This window comes from Sander lucioperca, chromosome 4 (assembly GCF_008315115.2).
Source record: "Sander lucioperca isolate FBNREF2018 chromosome 4, SLUC_FBN_1.2, whole genome shotgun sequence".
NCBI classification, from domain to species: Eukaryota; Metazoa; Chordata; class Actinopteri; order Perciformes; family Percidae; genus Sander; species Sander lucioperca.
In genome coordinates this window covers 33277307-33302613 of record NC_050176.1, presented here as the reverse complement: position 1 = coordinate 33302613, position 25307 = coordinate 33277307, and the positions used below count along the sequence as shown (strand labels likewise).

At 40.0% G+C, this 25307-nt stretch overlaps 1 protein-coding gene across 12 annotated transcripts in view; it reads left to right on the top strand.

Moving 5' to 3' along the window:
• The window catches only part of gab1 (GRB2-associated binding protein 1), a 56226-nt gene extending 31331 nt beyond the window's left edge, over positions 1–24895 (top strand). For 4 of the 12 annotated variants that reach the window (XM_031276849.2, XM_031276852.2, XM_031276857.2 and 1 more), the window contains 12 exons: positions 6209–6337; positions 7018–7183; positions 10601–10826; positions 10997–11089; positions 12138–12823; positions 14713–14807; positions 15707–16007; positions 18540–18632; positions 19777–19870; positions 20528–20651; positions 22824–22952; positions 23049–24895. In XM_031276849.2, the coding sequence (XP_031132709.1) occupies positions 6209–6337; positions 7018–7183; positions 10601–10826; positions 10997–11089; positions 12138–12823; positions 14713–14807; positions 15707–16007; positions 18540–18632; positions 19777–19870; positions 20528–20651; positions 22824–22952; positions 23049–23207 (2295 nt within the window). In that variant the 3' untranslated portion in view covers positions 23208–24895. Of the gene's footprint in view, positions 1–949; positions 1215–6208; positions 6338–7017; positions 7184–10600; positions 10827–10996; positions 11090–12137; positions 12824–14712; positions 14808–15706; positions 16008–18539; positions 18633–19776; positions 19871–20527; positions 20652–21650; positions 21727–22823; positions 22953–23048 lie in introns of those variants that run through there. The other 8 variants (XM_031276858.2, XM_031276850.2, XM_031276853.2 and 5 more) reach the window with 8 other exon arrangements.
• Positions 24896–25307: the final 412 nt, after the last annotated feature.

The following is a 25307-nucleotide window of genomic DNA, read 5'->3' as shown; positions in this document are numbered from 1 at the left end:
CTGTTCTCTTACTGTGTTTGAATAAATGATGATGAGGCTGCTGGTTTGGCCTTTCAAGTTTTTAGCCAGATTGACAGTGTCATTTTGGTGTAAACCTTTCTTCAGAGACTGTTGGTGCATCCCTGTTTAATTGCCCCATGCTCCTGACATTGTCTTGGCCTTCTGGGTTGTAATGAAAAACCAAATTGATGTTTTTGTTTGTGCTTATTAATTATGAGAGCTTGAATGACCCAAAGTGTAATTCTGGCCAACCAGAATAAAGTGAGATGTCCTCTTATTACTAGTCGGTGACTGGCCTTCTGTAAGTAAGCATTATTAGAAATAAGTAGAAGTAACAGAAGCTTAACAGTGATAACATGTTTAACAAAACCACTGTCCTCAAGGGCTTTTGTATTGGATTACATTAGATTTCACTGTGGTTGATAATATTGTGTCCAGCCCCTGTAGATGCAGAGGTTGGTGCTGGATAATGCAGACTGTCTCTCTTCTCCATCTTCTCCTTTATTGTCCACTCCTCCATTATTTTCTCTCTGAAACCACATTAGTGTCTATTTTTGCATATTTGTCCCCCCCTAAGCACTTTACCTACTTCTCTCCCCCACCTTTGCCTTTGTCATGCTCCAGTGATGTTGGGTCGGAAGGCCTCTGACAGCAGCGTGACTCCACTCAGTTGGCATCTCCCCTCTACCCTCCCACCCTTCCTTCCCCTGTCATCTTCTTAGTCAGACCCTCAATGCCCCCTCTGTCTGGACCCCATAGGCTGTAGGCCCTGGGTGGGCGAGTAGAGGGTGTCTTCCTGTGTCTCCCTGCATCTTACCCTATGAGAAGACACTGGGACGCTTGGAGAAAAAAGGGGGGAGGGGGATAGAGAGGGGTTGGCGAGGACAGCTGCCATGCTAAGGGAGCCCCCACCATCCCAGTCCAGTATCGTCCCATGCCGTCCCATTCCCAACCCTGGGGCAGTGAACACTAGACTCCTACAAGCTAAAGCGGGCTCTGTGATTGAGTTTGTGTTGAGTGAACTGAATGGTTCAGAATCTGTTGGCGTATTAAGGAAGACTAGAATGGATGTATCCTGCAGTAATAAAAATACTGCAATCTGGCTCGGACCAGTTGGGATTTAACCATTGATTCGACACTGGCCATAATGGAATATACAAAACAAAAACCAGGACTAGATGCCTCATCATGTCCTTGATGAGCCCTGACAGGAGGTATGTAATGGTGGACAACTACTCACTATTTGGCAAAGGTCATCTGGTCATACTGTTCCAGTGTGTGTTTGTGGCATTGGGTTCAAAGTACTCTGGTGTGGTTTGGGTTCTGTCATATTGATATTCAGTGTCTTTACACACACTTAAAGAGAGATGTAGACTTAGACTTAGAATTATTCTGTTGGCATACGTTTCTGTTTGTTGCAAAATAAGGTGGAAATTGGTGCAGTCGATGTTTCTTTCAGCACATTTATTCTCAGTGATCCGGTTAACACATTTAGGTTTCTGCTGGAGAACCCTAATTTTACACATAAGCAGGTTTCCAACAAGTGTGGCACAAGAGCGTACATGCATGACATGTTCTCATAGTAAAAGCAATTCAGAGGGATTTAAAGGCAAGATGATTACTTGTAGCGGTGCGTCCTTGTATCCAACGTAAGTAAACCAAAGTGAAACAAATACTGAAATAAATGAGTCTCTATAAGTCTGTTTCCTCAGCTGAACTTTAGACTTTTACATTCAGACCCATTCGCACATGAGGAAAAAACTGTTGCCTCACTAAAAGTACCTGTTCTCCCACTCTACTGTCGGTCCTAATGCTCTTGCAAAAAAAAGAAAAAGAACACTTCAGGCTACAGTGCATATCACTAATACACTTAAAATCGGCCCACATTGGTTCAAAAATATGGTGGGAGGTAGAGGAGAAATCTAATTACTGACCAGCTGCATGTAAACATGGATTTTACAGTAACTGGGTTATTGCACTGCATGTAAATGTGTTCTCTACCTTCCTGTTCTCTGACTTCCTGCCTTAACCTGATTTCTTCCACTTTCCTGGTGTCTTGTGCATATAAATGTAAGTATCTGGATGCATGTCAATGAAACACACCGCTTGCATCGGGTGAGAGTGGCTCTCTATATGCATGTAGATGTGTTGGCCAGGTCATCAGGGAAGTAAAGAATTGTGTTATGCTGTTTCTTACTTTGGGTCGTTTTTTTGTGGTATAAAACAGTGCAAGTGTGCATAATTGTGCATGAGAAAAGCTGTGTGAAAGTCCACAGATGGAGGAGAGCTGCTCAAGCTACCACACAGCTTGTCATCCTAGAACTACTACTGTCTGTAACCATGCTAATGTGGCAGCGCAGAAACAGTGGATCCAGATTCTCTTTGAATCGCAGACCACTTCTTCTAACTGTGATTGACCCTTAACATCCTGTAACCTGTGGATTCACAATTTGATTTTCATCTTAAACATTTTTTTGTGAATTTCCATAGTTTATAACTTATTCTCAAATATTATGAGATGAATATATTTTGACTGTCCTGCTCCAGGAGTGAACAGCTGTTGAAACATCCTCTCTTCTGATATATTTTTGATTATTTCTTTGATGTACTAATTTTGGCCCATTACATCCTTTATACTTCTTTTTTGGGGCAGTCAATTTTATATATTTATCTTTTGTCTTGTCTTTGTTTTTGCTTGCTATATTTATCTTTTCTTTGTAGTACTCTCTGTGATAATTGCTTCCTTTTTGCATACTTTATGTGATTTATTTACTTGATTAAATGTTTGATTTCCTATATTCAGAGTATTTTTATACAACATTCTTTCTATTGTAGCCCCTATTTAATAGAGGCACATTTTATGATCTATCAGTGTTATCAATTGCTGTACATAAAGCTGTTTTGATTTTTAATTTTGCAGAGACTGCAGCCACCTTTGTGATGTTTGTCAAGTCGATATCAAAGAGCAGGCCAGGGAATATATACAGTATTCACAGTCTCTGAGATCAAAACATTACAATATTCAATGTATTGGAAGGTATCACTACATTGTGTGTATGTTGTATCTGTCTTCACTCTGAGTTTTTGATCCAACACTTGTAAAAGTTTTTTTTTTATGCGAGTGTTCTCCACTCTGTTTTGTTTTTTATCTCTTAACTGCAAGTGCTTTTAAAATGAACTACTACTCAATGACTTGTTGAACAGTTTTGTTAAACAGGTCTCACTTGCCTCTGTCTTCAGCATGTACAACTTACCCAGTTGTCAACACTCACACCCTGGGTGGGCCTGGCCTCGCTGTAACCTAAGCTCTTGGTCCTTCTGTTCCCCACAGGGTAACTTGACCCAAGATTGCTTTGTCATTTGCCAGAGAGAAAGAGAGAGGTTCCTTCTCCACACCCACTGTCTTTGTCTGACCAACACAACACAGACACATCAGTGTTGTTTTTTTGCACATTCACTTTAGCTTTTACGGTGTAAGCCTAATTTGGACTATGTGGGCATGTTTGTGATTATATAATGCAGTCCTTTTGAACTACAATGTGTGTAACATGTCAGTGTAGGATGTGAATAGTGTTTTCCTATTAACAGTGTGTGTTATTTAATAGTTTGTGTTTTTGTCCATGTGATTCCTGTATGTTTTTGTGCGTGCAGTTTAAAATTCAGGAGCTTTTTTTTTTTTTTAGGTCTGCTTGTTTCTTCATCCTGTTTGTAGAGGGAAATGTATGATGCTCATCATGCTGTCTCAGTCAGGGGCTTGGCCCACTAACAAAGGACACCCTGTGGATGGAAAAACAGCTAAAAGATTTTTAAAAATCCCACACCCACAGCATTGTTAATACGGTCAAAATCTTACCCCAAACAACGACGAAGCTTTAGTTTGCATTCCTCACACTTTGTTGGTATGCTTCCTGATCTTTCTGATGTCAGTGGTGGTTGTTTGTGTACTGGATCTTGTCCATCATTAGGGGCCGAGCAGCAAAGCTGCGTGGACCCTATTGTTTTTGTCTGTATTCTTCTTTTTTTTCTTCTTCATCTTCTTCCTAAGAAATCCATGTTCCAATGCATGAAAACTCACCAAGTCCAGTCCAGTCATATGCCAAACTTAATCAGTGCAATTTGTGTGCTAATTGTCCTGATGGTGGCGCTACAACAGCCATCTAAAATTCTAAACTTATTCATAACAAATCAACCGTACATGCTACAACGTTGCAACGTACGTCAAACTGTAGCACCAATAGAGAAGAAGCTATAATCTGCTTTAACCCAGTAGCAATTTTGAAGTCCATCACTTTACTTTTTGCAAAAACTGCAAAACTTCTAAAACCATACTCCTCCCACATTTTTGTTTCAGTTGACACCAAATTTGGGGAACTTCATCTCCAGAGAGTCCTCCACAAATTGACCATCCAGATTTTTGCTATATCAAAAATTGAGCCCACAGTGCATTAAAACATTTTACTGCATACAGTAGTGTAAACAAATTCTGCAATTTCTTCCAAACTAAATCTTTGATGTTGATGGAAAAACTTCACAACATTCGAACATCACTGTAGATTTGGTGCGCAAAATTTCTGAATTCTATCTCAAAAAGTGATTTTTTTTTTTTTTTTTTTAAATTGTGTCCTCATCGACTGTACACTTTGCAGTCAATGCAATATAGAGCATCTTTAAACATCAGTTTGGCATTTATTGATCTTTGGGAAAATAAATTACAGGCATTTTTTTGTTGCCTTAACCAAGTACACATATTCTCAGAATTTTCTAATGAGAAATACATTTTTTACAGTAGTTTAAAATTCTGCATTTTCATGCAAGCCTGCTCCTTGTCTACCTGGTGTTGCGATGCCACTTGTGACATCACCCAGATAAAAGCTCCCTAAGATCAGCACCTGCCTACGACGTCAAAGGTTCTGAGTTTGAGCCCCTGGTGTTGCAAGATGATCATACAGATGTCTAATCAGGCATTGTACTGTGGACAACTGCCCTGCATATTTTAAATGTGTGTCTGCATTAACACACCTGATTCTGATTAACAATTTCTGGCATTCAATTGATCATTTGATTATTTTTTTTGTACTGCACTATTCGCTTGGTGAAACTTGTACAATGTGTCCAACTCCATACATACTTGCACTATATAAGCAATAAAGGAAGTGAATCATTTCTGGATGGCTCTCTTATCTTCCAGCTAATGCTCAGACCAGTATTTTGAGCCCTAAAACAAAAACATTCAGCCTAAGTGCCATGCCTCAGCAAAATCAAGAGTTTATGACCTTCTTGAGTCTGCATTTAAATGAATCACTGCTGGATATGTTCTCTAAATAAAACTACAAACACCATGAGGTGAAACGCACAATCTAAAAACAGAACAGTGTCAGTGTAGTGCCAAAATGAATCTGCTTCTGGGTTCGTATTTATTTTTGAAGGCCTGAAAAGGCTTCTTACTCTCACTGACCTTTATCTTTTAAACAATAACATCAGATAAGACTGCTATGCATGATATGTAAACAAGTTCTGAAGCTGTATGGTTTGTCTTTTCACCCAGCTCATGAGTAAAATAGCTCTATATTTTGAATTATAGTGGCACAGGGGAAAGTTACAGTATAATATAATTCAATAATATATAAATCACAGTATAATTTAATTCAACAATATATAAATCAATATATCAGTGATAATTATCCCAGATAAGACGGGATGCAAGTGGTGTCCACTTGACCATCTCCCTAATGTCTTTTAGGGTAAATATTTGATTACTAAATTGTCCTTTATCTATGTACAGAGAGTGAAGTCATAAATCTCAGCTGCTTATGTCTTTTTCTTTCCATCTGCTATGCCTGAATTTAAACTTGTTTTGTGGTGCCTTTTTCTCACAGACAACAAATCCCATTTAAAAGAAAATACCCAATTGCCTGTTTCTTTTTATAGATTTGGTTATTGGCCCCAGTTAGGGTGCTAGACCAAACTATGTGCCTGTTGTTCTGGTTATCCCAGACATATTTCTGGCTGCGGGCCTCTTCCCTCTGGCCCTGAATATTCTTCAGTGAGGGCAGTGCAGCTGGTGGAGAATGCACACAGAGACACAAGCTATGCTAGGACACATTGGCTAAACTGGAAAAATAAAACTTTTGGCTGGCCCGTGGTCAGTCGGGAATGGAGCAGTCATTGTGAGAACACACCAATAACCTTTAGCCTCATTTCTCTGCAGGCATGGAAGAAGCGGTGGTTTGTTCTTCGCAGTGGGCGTCTGACAGGCGACCCAGACGTGTTGGAGTACTACAAGAATGACCATGCTAAGAAGCCCATCCGTGTGATTGATCTCAACTTGTGTGAGCAGGTATGGTTCCTTATTACTATCAGCCTGAAAAGTGAAAAGGCATGTTCCATATTTCTGAATATATGATTCATTCTTAATTTAAATTAAGTCCAATTTGAACTAATCCCAGTTTATGCCGCTCATGTAATCATGGTGTTGGGGATGTTTGCATTGAAAATTAATAACATTTAAGCATTTAAGCTGCTTTTTTCACCTAAAAATAAATAACAGTCAAACTTTTGAAAACCTGACAGGTTGTGCTGCTAATATTTTAAAGTCCTCAACTTTGACTTTTATTTATTATTGCTGAAAACTATGGCTTATATGTGTAACTTGAATGTAGTCATCAATGCAAAAAAATATAATCAGATAACTTGTTTTTAAGGCCAACAGTCCAAAATTCAATGATATTCAGTTTACTATCAAATAATACAAAGAGTGGGACTAAATTCTAACAACTGAGAAGCAGGAACTGGGGAATGTTTTGTACTTTTGCTTGAAAAATTACCTAAAAGATAAATCGCTTATCAAAATGGTTGCTTTTCTGCTGATCAACCAATCAAATCAGTGAGCTAATTATTTCAGACAAACTACATATCCAGTTATGTAGCTTTCTCTTTGACTGGCTAATATTTAGTCATCTGGTTTTTCTTCACTGATGCCATATTAAACTAAGACGTGTTTGTTGCTGCTTGCTTCAGGTGGACGCTGGGCTGACGTTTAACAAGAAGGACTTGGAGCACAGCTTTATATTCGACATCAAAACCATTGACCGTGTCTTCTACCTGGTGGCTGACACCGAAGAAGAGATGAATAAGTGGGTTCGCTGCATCTGCGACATCTGTGGTTTTAACCCCACTGATGACGGTAAGGATTAGCATTAGATAATTAACCACACATCACTGTTTTGCTAAAATGATAAAATATCAGTAACATCAGCTTAGGACTGCAGTCTACAACAAAGACATGCAGGGTGTGCACTGTTCAGAAGGAGGTGATCTGAGCCAGCTGATATACTGGTACACGTTAAAATATTTTACACTTAACCACTATGATAGTTACCAGCACTGTGTAGTATGTTAAAAAAAAAAAATTCACGGACTATTAAAAAAATGTAATATTATTGACCACACTTGTCACTCTTCAGCAATGATTGTGTATTTTACAGTATACAGTATTGATCTTGTCATGCACCAACACCTTCTATAATGTATGTAAATAAATTGAGGAAAAGCTGAATTCCTGTGTAGCAGTAAGCAAGTATATCACCAGAATCAAACAAAACAACACCATCACATCACAAGCTGATTACTTTACCTTTTATTGGTCTCTCTTTTGATGCCACTGCTGTGCCTCTCACATATCTGCCTCTTTCTCTCTGAAGGAGTTGGGTGAACTAGCTGAATTGTGCCAGAAGGCCTCTATTCAGCATAGTTCTCAGCCGAGATCTAATGATCCATGTGTTGATCCATGTGTTGTGTTGAGTCTCACGTTACCCTTGTTCCCAATACTGTATAATCAAAGCCTTGTGTGCCTGTCTGTCTCACCACCCGCCTTTCGTTCTTTCCCTCTTATCTGCTTCTCATTCTCTCTTGTTTGCAAACTCTTGTTCCCCTCTCTGTCTTTGAGCCTAGTTGCAAGCTTCGCTATTTGCATCTCAGTCTTCTTTAGTTCCCCCTCCACAGCTAAATCTGTAAGCATTTAAGTGTGAACTAATTTCCCTGTGACATATCACGCCACTAAGAGTCTTTTATGTGAAGGATGTACTTTTCGAACCTGGCTACTGAGTAACTGATTATGCTGCTCCGAGGTCGTCGTCTTCCACAGTATTGTGACTATGCCTCCACCTCAGTGCAACCCTGATAACAACATTCATGGCACCCTTTCAACACAGTAATTGGAACTGGCTGTTAAAACCCTGATGTGCACACAAACAGTTAGCCCATTCAAGGAGAAACTGGGTCTAAAGACAAATATCCTTGCAGATAGTCTTCCTCACAATTCTTATTACAAAAGAATGTCCTTGGCTCTCTTTTGCGCTCGCTTGCACTCCTCTGCGTGTGAGACCCAACTCCCAGTCTTCTGTCGTGTGTGGCCACGCTAGAGTGCTTCATGGCCAGATATTAGAGGAGAAAACATTAGGAGGGCCGGGGAACGAAGGCTCTGAGAGAGAGTGTAGGAGGTATAGAGGAGTATGAGCAGAGGGGATTTTCCCTTTTCCTGTATGAATCAGCACTTACAGCTTCAACAAACAAATGGGGGAAAAGGGGAAGAAGATAGCAGAAGAGGAGTGAGGAGCAAATGATAAACTGTGAAGAGAGAAGTTGACTTTTAAAGGAAGACAAAGAGGGGACCTTGTGTAAGATAAATGTCAGTTATAGAAGAGAGTGGGAGGAGAACTGTGAAAAAGTACAAAGATATGGAATGAATACATAGATGTATTTCCAAAGCATACGCATCAGCCATCTTGGCTCTAAGTGCAGTGCAAAAATCTGCTCGAGCACAAGGGTTTGAAAAGGATTCTGATATTTGTGTGACAAAGCAGAGACCTTGAGGAAATGCTGTCTGATAAGGAGTAAGTGGGATTTCGTCTTCAGACTTGTTTTTGAACAATTTAAGCTTTTCATGCATGTATGTGTTGGACGTGAAAAGAAGGATGAAAATGCTAATTCATGATGGTGTTTTTTTGACGAGTATGCTTCATCTTGGTATTAGCTGTCGGTGCCAGTGTCCATCATGTCCTTCCCCTCAAGCTGGACAGTGTGCTGTATTTGAAAAGGCTTGATTTCCCCCAGGAAATCCACCTAAGTAGGAAGTGTGGTTATAGATTATTGTGGCTCGTTGGATCTGTTAAAGGTGCAGTAGGTAAGACTTATTAAACTAACTTTCTGTCATATTTGCTGAAACTGACCCTATGTTCGAGTAGAACTACATGAAGCAGCTAATTTAAAAAAAAAAAAAATCTGGCTCCTCTGGCACCACCTCCAGCCTGTAATGCGATTTACAAAAATCCACCGCTCCCTGTTCAGATGCACCAATCAGGGCCAGGGGGGTGTCTAACTGCGTGTCAGTCACTGCTCATGCACACACATTCATTCTCCCTTGTGGAGGGAGGGGCTTAGGAGACAGTTTTGGGCTTTAGCAGAAAGGGGGGAGAGACTGAGAAGTTGTTGATGTTCAAATGTTTTGGCTAAGTCCTGGATCTTCACAATCCTACCTACAGCACCTTTTAAGAAGGGAAACCCGTGTTTAGCTGCAGGCTAACAGCTTTGATTTGGGTTTGAGCTATTCTAAAGAGATATCTGAGCTCTGTCCTCGAGTTGTTGTTTCATCAGAGTGAGTTGACACACATCAGCCGCTCAGGTTCAGATATTATAGAGATGTAAAGTTGATGTAGTGTCAGTCTGGTGACTGTAGACTGTTATGTTGGAATTGGGTTGCTAGGAAACAGCTTGGGTCCAAGTTTACTCAGCCAGAGTTGACATTGGCAAACACAGCTTACTGTTTACTTTCTGCCTAATATCATCTGTTACCAACATCACCTGCACTGTCTCAATGGGCTTTACAGATCCACAGTTGGAGCACGCCAGACTTCCTTGGATGATTCAGTAGGAGCCATAGGTTAACAAAACACAACAATGTGGTTATAATCCAACGTTACGCTGATAATAGGACCATTGCAAATGTAGACACTTTAGTTCAGATGTAAGTTTTAAAAAGAAATAGTTCCAGTAAAATAAGTCTGATATGTCCACTGTATTTAATGAAATACATCCATCCAGAGGAATAAGTCCAGCTAAAGTGAATGAAGGAACTGATGGATCCTTCAAACTAACATCAACCTGATGCTTTACATAAAGTGAATGTATGGCTGGTGATAATCTAATGTGTGCCTTGTACTGCCCTGATTAATTACACCAAAGCCACTGAACACTTTGTAAGCCTGATCAGTCATTCACTGACATCTGTTGAGCCGAGTCTGACAGTTCTCGATGGCATCTCCTCTTTTGTCATCAATTTAGTCACTTGATCACAGTCCAAACAATAATCTAACTCATTCATTATATGGCCTTTTGTTGTGTGAATGTTGAGGCTTCATTTCATAAAAGTGTATTAGGTCTTCTGTTGTTGGTGGAGGTGATCATTAATTCGGTGACAGTGGCCCACCTCCTCTGTAGTCATTTGTGGAAAACCTTTTATTATATAGTTTGATATACTTAAGGAGATAACAGATAAACAGTCTCGAGAGAAGTTAACCCCTGCCTTCTCGTTTCTCTCCTGCAGAGGCAGCAAAAGCTGCTCACCAGTCAGCCATCGGGGGCCTGGTGGTGGACACCCCACCACACCCAGCACTGGGTCATATTGTCGGTCCACCAGCGATGCTGTCCAGTGTGCCCCCTCCATACCAGCCGGTCAGAGTGCGTCACCTGGACTCTCAGTCCAGTTCAGATGAGCCCCAGGATTACCTATGGCTGGTCAACTGTGAGAGCAAAAAGCCTGAACCCAACAGGTGAGTTTGTTTGTTCATATATGTACAAGTCTCCGTATTCACTTTGCTGGAGTGCCACACTGTGACATAAGCTTCTCTCTGTATGTTTTTTCCAACCCATTTATTCTTTTTGTACATTTCATCTGTACTGCCACTCTCGTTCCTTGTCTCTGCTGTGTGGCGTGGTGTAGCTCAGTGCAGCTTCACTCTCCACTGGAGGGAGACCAGGAGTATTTGCTTCTGGAGGAGTGTGAGAGCAAGACTCTTCCTCCCCAGGCTAGTCTGTAAGTGGCCAGCTGGAACTGCCTGCCTGTGTGGAGTGCTACACTTGTATTACAAAAAACTAGACAGATCAACAGAGACACACAAACACTTCATACACTATGCTGTAGATTAACATGGTTTCTGTAGTAGGGCTGCACGATATGAGGAAAATATCTAATTGCGATTATTTTAACTGATATTGCGTTTGCGATATGATTCACGATATTGAAGGGAATGATCATGTTTGTATCCTTATTCTTATTTTCATTGACTAATATTAAATCTTAAAAAATGTAAATGATTATAGTGTGATTTCTGCGAGGATCTGTACCAAACAAAGATGTTTTCTAGTCTGTAGGACTTGTAGGCTTTGTAGGCCGGGATGTCTCTGCAGCACCACAATACTTCATTCAGAATGGTTTGACACATATTTTGCCTTTAACATTAATATTGCGCCCCTCTGCGATTTGGATATTGCACTAGTCCATATTGCGATTTTTTTTTTTTGATTTTTTATGGGCATTTCCGCCTTTTAATGATAGGACAGCTCAGACATGAAACGGGAGAGAGAGGGGGAAGACACGCAGGAAAACCGTCACAGGTCGGACTCGTACCCTGGACCTTCTGCATCGAGGAATAAACCTCTACACATGTGCGCCTGCCCCACCAACCGAGCCGACCGGCCACCCATATTGCGATTTCGATAAAATTGCGATTAATTGTGCAGCCCTATTCTGTAGATAACTTTTAGCGTTTTTGAGTGTTTGTTTTGTAACTACCCCTCCTTGTAGTTCAGAACCCACTGGGATGTGCTTTACCTAACACTATATTGATTTTGTCATTGCCTGTATTTACCCAACATCTAGCAAGTCCTTCAGTCCGGAAAAGATATGCTAATATCGCTAAAGGTGCCAAAGATTAGTGATATGATGGCTGTATATAACTTTATCTTCCTAAAGATGGCTTGCAGACAGTGCTGTGAAGGCTTACCATTACTGAGTGGATTTCTTAGCTTCCCTAAATTGTGGATAATCAATCATCTGGTGTATATGTGTATTGTCTTCTTAGAGCCCATGCTGAGTGTTCCAAGTCTACCTCGTCAGAGACAGACCTGAATGACAACGTCCCCTCTCACCGCACGCCCACATCCGCCACCTCCTCAGCTAAACACACCTCACACAACGGCTTCTTCCCACAGTACCCGGCGCCTGCCTCCGCCTCTTCCATCTACGACTCGCCTCCATCACACGGTGCCTCGCTCTCAACTGACGGCGGCCTTTACCACCTCCCTCGAAGCTACTCCCAGGACACTGTGCTGCTCCCAAAGTCAGCCTCTTCCCCTCCGGCCCATCCAGACAGCGGGGATGGCTCTGAGCTCTATGTCTTCAACACACCGTCACGGAAGCCCTCAATGGAGTCACAGATGCGTAACCTTTCCATCAGTTATGATATCCCACCTACACCTGGCGCAAACTGTACCTACCAGGTGCCCCGCACTTTGTCAGTGTCGACAGGGGTAGGAGGCTCAGAGGGTGGGGGAGATGTAGTACCCCCTCCCAGACCACCCAAGCCTTCGCTCAGTTCCACCTCAGGACCTCCACCCCCCCCTGCTGAGCGCTCACCTACGGACACCTATTGTGTGCCTCGCTCAGCATCAGAGACGGATGGAAACTACTGTGTGCCTACTAGTGCTGGGAATAAGGCTTTACGCAGCAACACTATTGGCACTGGGGACTGTTCACGCCTCCGCAAAGGTTTGTGTCAGGGGGAGTTTTTCTTTTGTCTTTTGTTGTTGGAGTGGATGTTTCCAATGCATTGGGAACCTGCTTTAAAATTAGACAGTATGCTTTATGGTCTTGAAATATTTAAATCAAAATATAATGTTTAATGGGACACACATTCACAAAGCCACTTAGATTTTGTGTGGAGTGATATTTTTCATCAACCCTATGCAGCTCTAATGTAGGCATTTGGAACCCTTTTTCACGTTCTTTTGATGGTTGATAAGAGACATCACTGGAGCTCTTGGCATGTTGTCTTCTAGTTGCAATCCCTTTCCCATTTACCCTTCTGTTGTGTTCACAATCCATTTAAATTGTAAAAAGCTTGAACACAGCAGATATTTCTCTGCAGATGGTTTTGGGGTCTTGACGATTAAGAGTCTTGGCGTTTAGGGAACTTGACGATGGTTTGTGCAGCAATTCCAATCACATATATCGGCTATGATACTCAGTTTTAACATTTGGGGAAAATAAATAAATAAAATTATATATATATATGTGTGTGTGTGTGTGTGTGTGTGTGTGTGTGTGTGTGTGTGTGTGTGTGTGTGTGTGTGTGTGTGTGTGTGTGTGTGTGTGTGTCCTCACTTGTGGACCATTACATGCCTTCTGTTGCATCACTGAAACCACAGATATCAGAGCAGCCTTCTTTGTTGTACATGTACTGTACTACACCGTCACTAACCTTGGGAGCATTGGTGTTGCCTGAAACAATATATTCTGTGTACACATGAGTTTTATGCCTTTTATAATAACACTTTAGTAAAATTAGAAAATAAAGTAAATCTTCTAATAAAATATTACATTTACAGCACCGATCTTAAATCGATACTAAACATCCTTTGTAGGAAGGCTTAAAATAGATAGAACACAACTTTCTGACAAGAAGAGAGAAGCTTCTGGATTAGGTATGGGCTCAACATAATATATTCTTCCACTTACTCCTCCCCCTTGTGGTGACAAATGTAATTACAGAAGTATTAGTGGCAAGATACGTGTTTACAAAAACCCAAGAGAATCTGACGTTTTTGGTGAAACTCCGTAGCCAGTCTTATCTGTGCTAAACACTTGTAAAAGCTCTCAAACTGTCATTGCACAAATTGGGAATATCCAAGGTTCATCAGTTGATGTTTTGTGTGAGTTCACATTGAATGTAGTCGAGGCTGTAAATATTTCTCCTAACATGAGACTGGGTTGAAGGATTAATTTTTGCTCTGCATCATGATGACAAATAAATAGACCAAGGTGTGCAGAGGTGTTAGGGGAACCAAAATGAAAATACACTGCAAGGAACTATTGAATAGGTAAATTATTTGTACTGTAAAAAGCACAGGATTTGTTCTGACCCTGTAATTTTGCTTCTTTGGAGGCAGTTACAGTATTTCAAAAGAATTACATTTCTTATTGTAATTTTTCCCTGTCATGGTCTTCCCCCACTTTGTCTCCTTCAGCTGACACTCTCATTTGCATCACAAGATTTTCCTAGCACTGCTGTGGTTCTTGTGATCATAGATGAAATACATTAGCGAGCGCATTACCGCCTAATGAGAATGCAAACAACTATAGTAATGCGCTACACAGTAGAGCCATTACATACTGTATAGCTCTATCCCCCTGAATAAAATACTCTGCAGATTCATGAAAACACGTACAGTATTTTAATTTAGTCCTGTGTTGTGTGTATCGTTGGAATTATGATAGAGCATAAATGGGCTTGAAAGCTTTGATATCGGAAAATATTATGTGCAGTGCGCTTTATTTACTGATAAAACCATTGAGTTTTAAATATCTAATCTGAAATTATGCCATGTATTAAAATTATATGTATATTTTCTAATTTAATTTGTTTGTTTTTTGTGCAGATTTTGGATCCCAGGACTGCTATGACATTCCTAGATCATTCCCCTCTGAGAAAAGCTGCTCATTTGACTTCAATGAAAGCTTCAACTGCTACTTTGTAAGTGTTGCTCCAAGTGTCATTGGTTTATAAATCGCAATTCTGTAGAACACTGGTGTGCTTTCAAGTAGTGGCTGACTGCTTAAAGATAACTTCTCGTGTTGTGACTATAGATATTTTGACAACCTTGATCGTAATTGTTAATAGAGACTTAACATTTTTAAATATGCACTGAGAAAAGGCAATTTTTCTACTTACAATAAAGTTCAGACTTTTCTCAGTTGTTCCTACAATACCCAGTACCCACTGCAAATGCTGCATTCCCATCTCTGCCCCACAATGCAGATTAGCATCATGGAGTAGAGATCAAAAAGCCTAGTGTGGCAGGGAAAGCCATCTACATAAATTATGGTATTCTGTTTTTCTATTGCTACCAGATAGGTCTTTTTGTTTATTTATTTTTGGAATTATACAACGAGCACAATGTTGTATGTACGTGAAATGCTCATTCAAAACAATGGCTACAGTCCTGTGTAATAGGGAATAGTCATTCAATTATGAAATGGCTACTGTTAGTCCCCAGGCCACTGCAGCAATGTTACTGTAACAAAGAATATAGATCTCTTTAACATTAACGCCAATGTTCAAGTTCCTATGTTACCTGCTGCTGCTGCTGTTTCAATTCCTTTTGAGTTCATCCTAAATTAATTAGCTACCACAGCGTTCCAGAATTGTCTCAGTGCTTTTGCCAAAAACAATATCCAATACAAAAATCGAGTGTGTGTGTACAGATGACTGCTCAGTGTTTACCGTGCTGGAGTGTTAGCACTTAGCACTATTTTGTAAAGATAATGTTGAACATTGTTACTGCTCCCCTGTGGCCTGAGTTAGAGGCAGCCTCATACCAGCTATGTCTGCCCCTTTTTTGTGAACACATATGCATGTCTTGTCTCCCTCAGAAAAACAAAGGAATGATGCCAGTGGGCAGCCAGTCCACAGAAGAGGTAGACCAGAACTATGTACCCATGAGTGCCAACTCCCCGTCACACCACCACTCAGGCAGTTTGTCGGAGCCGATGCACGAACCGAACTATGTGCCCATGACCCCAAGCACCATGGAGTTCTCATCCCTGGGAAAGCAGGTCCCCCCACCCGCCCACATGGGCTTCCGCTCCAGTCCCAAGACCCCTCCTCGCAGGCCAATGCTCAGTGAATGCCAGCCCCCACCTGTGGACCGAAATCTTAAACCTGACCGCAAAGGTGAGAGGACAACGGATGTGCATGCACATGTAGCTGTGACTTGGTTCATACTGTATATATTCTGTAGGTTTTTCCAAGTTCTTTCTGCGAGGTTGATATGTGCTGAAGTGTATTGTTGCACTTAACGTTCTTCAGTATGCTCAGCATTCACTAATGCACCAACTGACCATGCTTTGTCTAACACTCAGCTGCTATTCTCACAGTGCTTGGCTCATGGTCATAAAGCCACCTTCACAACATTTCATCATTTCAACCATTCTCAAAGCAGTGTCTTTCTTCAGCATACTTCAGATACCATTGTGAAAAAAAATGTGTTCTCTCATTGTGTCTCCCTTGGTTCGTCTGGTGTAATAAATGTCATCATCTTCTTCCGCGCCTGTCCTTGACCAGCTTATTTCACCTCTTGATATAAATTAGTTTAGTGGCTGCTACATCCTCTTACATCCAACACAGTAGGCGCCTTGTCAAAAGCACTTTTGTCCCGAGCTCAAGAGGCCTGTAGACTGTTTTGGAGGGGGCTGGTCCCTGTGCCATGGAGTGACCGAAGCCCGGAGTGGTCACCTCCATCCCCTTTGTTCCCTTCATCTGAATGGAGCTCTTTGATGAAAGACCTAATAGCAAGGGGAATTACAATCCAGACAGATTGAAAGGCTGAGTAATGGGCAAAGAGGGAAAGAGAATTGAAGAATGTCAGGGAGACAGGGGGTCATCACGTAAGCAAACCAAAAGCCAGGGCTGTTAATGTCACTGAAGTAAATAGGACGTGTTATGGAGTTTTACAGTTCCCAGTGGGGAATCCTCCTTTGCACCACTTTGGCCTTTTTCTGTGACCTATGAGTCAGTCATCTCCAAATTTGGCATGCATCATCTCTGAACTGCCATGACTAAAAGTTATAAAAATGACTTATGACTCCAAATCATCTGGATGCTATACTGCAAACCAACTAGTTTCAGGGCATTACTTACATTTCACAAAAAAAGCCATAACTGGAAATCTCCAGTGCTCATTAAATCTGGATGTACATTGTCAAACAGTGATTCTACACTGTCTTGAAAACTTGTGATTGTTTTGGCACAGGGGAGTACTCCTAATGCTTAAATTATGTATGTTAAATAATTTGTGTGATGCAGTGTATTGGACAAAGTTTATTCCAGAATATATAAACTCAAAAAAATCATAGCTGCCAGTATTCAATTACATTTGTATCCTATAGGTATGGACCAGTATGGTCTCTTTTGTAGTAATCTTTAGTTTTTCTTGCTATCTATCACTTCCTTTTCATCCTTCATCACATCATCATATTTAACCGTTTTCAAGAAAGCTAAGAGACAGAAGTGTAACTACTGTTTTCAACAGTGTTGAACGGTGATGACCCCTCCTGATTTGCCTTCCTCTTCTGATAGCATCGTGTTGATACATTTTAATGTTATGTAACACTTTGTTATGATTATTTGAAAGGTGCTATACAAATATAGATTATTATTATAGTTGAGAGCTAACCCACAATAGCACTGCTCCCGGTACAAAATATAGTGTGCTCGGCTGCACGGATGTTAGATTTAAGCAACTTGGATCTGCTTGCTGCTGTATTTTATATTAGAAACAGCACATAGGCCATAATTAAGCACAGTGAATTCAAAATATGGACACAAATCTTTTGGCAAATGTTTTTTGAATATTTGAAGTATGACATTCAGACTCAAACTGAAATCACTATTGAGAATCACTGACTTAAGATATGTATTCTTAAAGAGAGTCTAGTAGAGAGTGTGGATAAATACTTTTTTTTTTTTTCTTTTTTTTTTAAATAAGTAGAATATCACATGCTCTTTTTTTTGGGATATTATTAATTTCTTTATTCACCATGAGCCATGCAACATTCCTCTGTACTGTGGACTAATTCAACTCACTACCAGCTATGTTCATCTTCTGTGCGCTTCTCTCTCTGCTTTGGTTGTCTTAACCGTATGTTGTGAAGGCGTTGACATCTGTGGTCAAGGCCAGCAAACAGCTTTTACTTAATTACCACTAGGATATGTGATTTCACTGAAATTAATTTTCTTACTTTGAGATTGTTGCACATTTAGGTTTTTGCTCTTGTCAGCACTGCAGTAAAAAAAAATGTTGCGATCACTGTGTTAATGTAAAAGGAGCTACAGTTTGTGTCTCGTCATTAAGTTACTGCAGATTTGTATGCGCTCATCTCAACATGACATGGTTTTTCTCAGTGTACTCTCAGCTTGTACACAGCTCGTCGTGCATGCACAGCTGTGATGTCAGTCTTTGTGTGGGAAGCTGGGTGCATGGAGTGAGGTGCATGTTGGGCAGTATGGGTCTGCTGTTGTCATGACAATCATCTCTTGATAACTGTGCTGCAGAAAAAGGTGATTGGGTGTACGTGAGGGTGTAGTTTTGTTGTTCAGCAAAGTCTCGTCTTCTGCTTTGCACGGCAGGGCAGTTGTTACAGTAGGGCTTAACTGTTGTGATCACCCAAACCTTTATAATAAGCAAAGTCTTCTTTCACCAATTAGGTCAGAGTCCTAAAATAATAAGAGCAAAAGGTGTCGGTTTAGAGCGAACCGACTCTCAAACCGTAGGTGAATTCCCGAGGGGACGACGCAAGGGTAGGTACTCCACACTGAACTGTGATTGTGTATCTGAAAACTTTTCATTCTTTGACCTGTCCAAACTCTTCTTTATCTCGACTCTTTGCATGTTGTGTACTGTGGGGTTCCTCTTGTTTATCAGGCCTGTTGGTTCTATAAGAGATAAACTGTGTGTGAACCAGACTCAATTAAACCGTACCTTTCTAATATTTGCTGTCTGTGATTAGCACATCCATTCAGAGCTACCCAAATAGGTTTAAGAATATAACATGTGTCAGAGCTGTTGCATTAATCCAGTCTTATTATTTTAAATCCCAGCAGGAGGGGGTGAGTGTGCACTTGATGCACGGGGGATTGCACTTGATGCAGTTTTGGAGTCACAACATGCCTCTAAGAATAAACTACCACCTTACCTAAATATCCCCTCACTCTGATGGGACTACTTACATGCAGTCAACCAAATAACTTAATAACATTTCTTTCGCCCAAACATTTCTTTTGGTGTTTTTGTTTAATATATTGTGCTTCCAAAACACACTTTCAGATGTAGCAGCCCCAACAGAAATAATGTCACAAAACACTCCCATAGCTCCAGAAAGTAGTACATAAGTCTTCAGGAGGAAATTAAACAATGATATAATCTAATGAAAGAAAGAGAGACTTGGAGACATACTGTAGATGATCTCTCCTGTTTGTGTACTGGCAGTGTATTGGCAGTGGCTGTAGTTGATACTGCCGAATATTATTTATTGATTCATTAATGATTTTGTAATTTGTAAAAAAAAAAAAAAAAAAAAAAAGAGTTGCATTTCAAATAGCATTTTTAAATGTTTCTTTAAGATTTGTTTCTTTGTATTTGTTTCTTTGTATTTTTGAAGCACTTTTTGATGTATTTTTTAACTCTACTTTTCAGCTGTTTGTAATTGTTCTAAACAAGTACTGATACATTCAGATTCTTTTTTCAAAATATAAGTTTGATCACATTTACATTCATCATGCAGTCATTTGTTCCAGTCTTGATCTGCATTGGAAAGAATTACATGAACACAGTGGTTGATTGACTCCACATTATATGCACGTTGCCTGTCGTTGACCTTTGTCAGCCTTACATACATGTAGCTTAAGGAAGCGGTGACTGATTGGTATGTGTACCTTGCTTCAGGAAGACCCGCTCCACTGGAGATCAAACCAGTGCCGGAATGGGAGGAGCCCTGTACGCCTGTACGCTCGCCTGTCACACGGTCATTCGCTCGGGAGTAAGTATCTAAAATAATTTTCAGTATTTCTCATAGTTCTGCATTTTGCTTATAGCTAAGGGCTTGTTCACACTACTCTGCTTTTATTATTTTTTTTATTTATTTTTTTAGTTTCACTTCTTACTTCTTATTAGGAGGAGAGGAGTGCTTTTCAATGTTAAGAAAAATGTTACTTTTCAGAGGAGCACAGGGCACGGGACAAAAAAAAGAATTGCTATACTTCATCTCCAAGTGACTAAAGCAGCTAATGTTACGGAAACAGTGTGCATTGCCCTAACTGCTTGTTTTATTCCCACACAAAGATTTTCTTTTCTTTTTTTGTAGTAAAAATCTTATTTGGTGTGAACATTCCCTTTTGTAGTGGATACAATTAACTAAATAAGTAGGCACTAACACTTCATGCATTACTGTAGTCACCTTGTGACCAAAGTAGCACTGCTCATACAAACTGGTCTGGGATATGCCTCAGAGCTACATTATACTGAATGCAGTTTGTTGTCTTATCTGGGACGAGGTCTAGTTCTGTGCTTTGTGCTGCAGGGACTCCCTTGGCTGCAATGGTTTATAGCTGTGGCTCTTATCTGTATCATATTTTGTGCTCACCAGAGACTGCATTTGTCTGGAAGTCGGTGTGTAAACATTGTGAATGCTGCTCAGTCTCTCTAGGTTCCCAATGCCAACGAGACCCCCGTCAGTGCATAGTACGGCCTCCAGCACTGACTCTGAGGACTGTGATGAGAATTATGTACCCATGGTCTCTAATATGTCCACAGATGAACCAGTATGTAACACACAACTATCCTCTGATATACGAAGTTGCATGATTTTTTTCTTCTATTTTTAAATCGCAGATAATCAAAGCAACAAAAAGATGTGCTGACTGTCTAATTCGATTTTTGTTGTGATGTGTTTTTTTGGGATTTGTTGAAACCATTTTACGTCATTATATATATATATATATATATATATATATATAATGTCCAAAGACACAACAGATGCACCATAAATGCAGTAGAGTTTGTATGAGTCAGACAAAGTTTTCAGGGTTGAACACCATGCAACCAAGAATGTTAAGCTGTAATAGTTGTACAGAAAGTATTAGACATGAGTTCTTGCTCCTCTTCCCGAGGCATAAATTAGTGTAGACAAATTACTGGTTGCTGCAGACGGACTCCTCGACACTTCAACTCTTTTCTTTGCAGTTTCCTCTTGTTTTGCCGCTCTGCTTCCTTTATTCTCTATTTTTGGTCTTTTGCTTTTCAGGTCCTGTGTTCTTTGAAAAAAAGAAGAAGCTTGTTTTGTCAAATCAGTACCCTTACTGTAGTTCAAAAGATCCAGTCTTGTATTGGGCTTTTTGTTTTGGGCATTGGTTAAAATGTAATCAAAATGAGGTGTCTTTTAGTCATTCAGCAAAGCCTGTGGAAACAGGCACAATTGGCTAACGTACCCAGAATAATATTTGGTACATCAGCCATAGACTGATGGGATAACATTTCTGTCTTTTGGGATTCTTTCTCTTACAGTTTGGGTATTAGATGTATAATTTTCCTATTTTTCTTCCTAGAACAATTTAACTTTTTTTTTTCATTTGCTATGAAATTGTCTGCTGACTTCCTGTTTTTTTTATCACTCGTGTTCATTTCTTTCTCCCTAGTTCCTTATTTCTTTGGCTTCACCAGGCTCTGGCTTCATCCATTTTCTTTTTCCTGCATTTTTGTTCTTGACCATCTGCTCTTTCTCTTTTGTTCCTTTGTCACGGCTTCCTTCTCACTCTGTGTAGAGAGGAGTCCTTCTACTGCACAGTCCCCATCACCCCTGTTAAGAGGGAGGTGGAGGAACTTGACACCGTAGAGGAGGTGAGCAGGGTTGCCAGGTTAGACATGCATGGCCTGCCCTGTCAGAACTCCAAAGGTTACCCGTTTCAAGTGTTATTATTAGATCAGATATTCAGCAAGTGCATACTTTGCTGTGCTTTTATCACTCCCCAACACCCGCTAGAAAAAGTTTGCAGTGATTCTTAGATCCCATCACTTTCCTTACAATTAGTATGTCCTAGTTTTATCACCATCCTAGTTCTAATAACTCCACCCCACTTGTAGTTACAAATTAACACTACCTATAGGTCCAACATGTACCTTAGTGTTGTCACAATACCATAATTCTATCCTTATCTTAAATTTGATGTAATCACAAAGTGATGTCACTGACCCAGTGCTTTGTTTCAGTATAAGAATTAAGGAAAAGCACCATAAACTAAACAATGATATTGTTTATATTGTTCTTATCCTTCTTACATTTAGAGAATGTGACATGCACCAACAACACCAAGACAAATTCCTTGTATGTGTAAAAAAACGTACTTGGCAATAAAGCCCTTTCTGATTCTGATTCTGAATAACAAAAATAATAATAAAAAAGTACAAAAACCTTTTCAGAATTCATATTTAAAATATGTAAAAATCTGAGTTGCTTTGCAAAGTTATTTGTTTTTCATTGGATATCTTTGAAGCAACTAGAGTTTTAGCATGTTGGATTGGTGGCCATTTTTGTTGGCTGTATCAGCAAAATGATGCATTCATGCTTCAGCGAACAAACTGCCAGTCTGGTGCCTGTTTGATCCGACAGGCTACACGAAAAAATGTTTACTGATTAAAGAAATCTATTCTCTTAATGAAACAATGATCAACTTCATCTAAGTAGTACTATTATTCACTACTTGCCCCATGAATCCTCTGAAGTTGGGGTTGAATGCAGTTTGGGCTCGCAGAACATACTTTGTGAAAGTACCAACTTTTTGGGAAATCAAATCAGTCAAATCTCTTCCAATCTTAGCAAACAAATGTTGGTTATTGTGACAATGCTAGATTGTATTCAATTATGATCTGTTGTTTCACTGTCACTGCCTCAGTGTTCTTCTTCGGTCAATAAAAGCATCCTTTCCTGACTTATGTAGAACATGAAGCTTGGTGCCCCGATGACTGCTGATGGTGGAAGCAGCCCTATGGTGAAGCCAAAGGGAGACAAACAGGTGGAGTACCTGGATTTGGATCTTGACCCCGGCAAGTCTACCCCACCTAGGAAGGTAAGAATTTATCAGCCCCCACATTCTGAGCCATGTGTTCACAAGTCAGTTTACAGGATCTTTAAGACCGACCTTTTCCATGTTTTCGTTCTCCAGATAAAAAGCAATGGGACTGGAATGGCAGTGTCAGATGAGCGTGTTGACTATGTGGTTGTGGACCAGCAACGGACACAGGCCCTTAAGAGCACCCGGGAGGCCTGGAACGATGGCCGCCAATCCACAGAGACAGACACCCTTTCCAAAGGACCCAAGTGACCCTGTTGTCCCAACCGACATCCCACCCTCCAAACTGCCAAACCATCGGGCCTTTTACACTAGTGTAGGCTCTGGTTTGTGCTTTGGGACGGTCCAGCTGTCACGTTCCACCTCAGCAAGATCCTTAATGTTTAGGGCCAGTGGAGCTTCGTAGCCATCTGTGTTTAGTTTACGCTGCTGTCAGGTCTAGGGCAGCACTGTGTGTACAGTTGTAGGAAGGTGTGTGAGCCAGGAATAAGCTGCATGCAGTATGAAAGCAGGTGGAATGACTGGACTTGTCTTCGGGGTTTGACTTAAGCAGACTCACGAAACTTTGAACATTCACTGCCTCCTATATTGGATTACAGTTTGTTTTTTTCAACTTTCAATGGCCGGTGGGCTGATCCACAGTTAACATTTCCTTAAGTTATAATGCTATTTGTTATTTTGAAGTGTAAGTGAAATCACTTGATAACATGATGACAATACTTTATCAGTGCAACACTCTACTACTTAGCATAGCTGGTTAACTGTTGATTTTTCAGTATCTTCTGTTTGAGCGGAGTGAAGTTTCCATGGGCACTGGTCACAGGTCAGTTTTACAATTTTTTCGCTGAGTTGGTTTAAATTGCTGAAACTCACCCTGATCTGTGTCTAACGGAAACTTCAAACCTGATCCCCAAGATAACCCAGTACGACAGAATTTCATAGTTTTATTACTTTATTCTTTCAATGTAAAGGCAGTTGAACTTGTTCATTTTACATGTAACCAAGTGCTCAATGCAAGCTTTGGATTCACTCAAGGTTTAATCCACTGAACATGATTTGATTTCCATTTACTTTGTACATGGAGATGCTTCAATCTGTTATAATGGAAGTGCAAAGACTGTACAAAAGTGTTATGTATATAAACACGAAAAGTGTCCTTTATTTGTATGGAATATCCAGCGTGTTTGACTCGAAGGTATGTGGATTCTGCAGGGTAGAATCCGGTACCTGTCTTAGGTGGTATCAGGACTTGTGATTAATGAATGAATTACTGTGAGTTTTTAAAAGAACGTGACAGGTTTTCTATAAGTTATACAAAGGTATCAAACTTAGGCTAGAGAGAGAAAATCAGGTACTAATAATACAACTATCCATTTCTAATTTATTTTTCAAGTTATTTCATCAGGTGGATGTTGTGTCCACTTTTAGCTCAGTATTCTTGATTTATATGGAGGAACATTTGCTAAGGTCTATTAAAATGCTTAGTTTGACAAGCGCAAGCAATTATTTTCACAAGTTCTTTGATATTCCTCATTTCTCTCTCATCTTAGGTTTAATTTATTTCAAATTGAACTGGCATACAGTTTTGGGAAATTGACTGCCTCATGTAGTCAACTTGATACATTTTCTATAGACAGTGAAAATGTCTTTATGTCTGCATAAGTCTGTGCTTTACTAACCTGTGAACTCTCACTCAGAAATCCCAAGCATGTGCTACCACAAGATAAAATCATTGCTGTACATATTTTGCCATCAATTAGATTAACATGTATCATTTGAAAAATGTGCCTACTAAGTCAAATTCATTCTACTTCACTCTTTCCTCATTGCAGTCTCTTTGTGATACGGACTGCAAGGCTGATGATGCTTTATCTTTTTTTAATGAATCTCGACAGAAAATGTACATTTTAAAAGTGGACTAAATAAAATCCATCCTCTTATGTGTTGTCTTTTTTCAGTAGGATTTCCATTATGATGAGGGAATCAAAATGGAAAAGAGAAGTTGGGGAAATGAAATAGGAAGTAAAAATTCCAATGTTGAAGTCAGATTATGTCCTGTGCATGATGAGTGTTCTTTGTTTCAGTTTTTCTTTTCTTTCTTTTTAATCACATTCGGATTGAAAGATTGATAGTTAAACAAACTTGCAGGCATGCACGTGTCTTTTAATTCCTAGATTCTGTCAAGTGCAAAGTTTTAATGGACAACTAAATAATGAATATGATTTTTTTAAAACTAAATTTTCTAGACATTCTGACATCCTGCAAGTATGATCTTATCATCAGAATACTTGTAGATCAAACAACCATGTACATGTCTCCAATCGCCTAATAAGTAAGTAAACTGAACATATC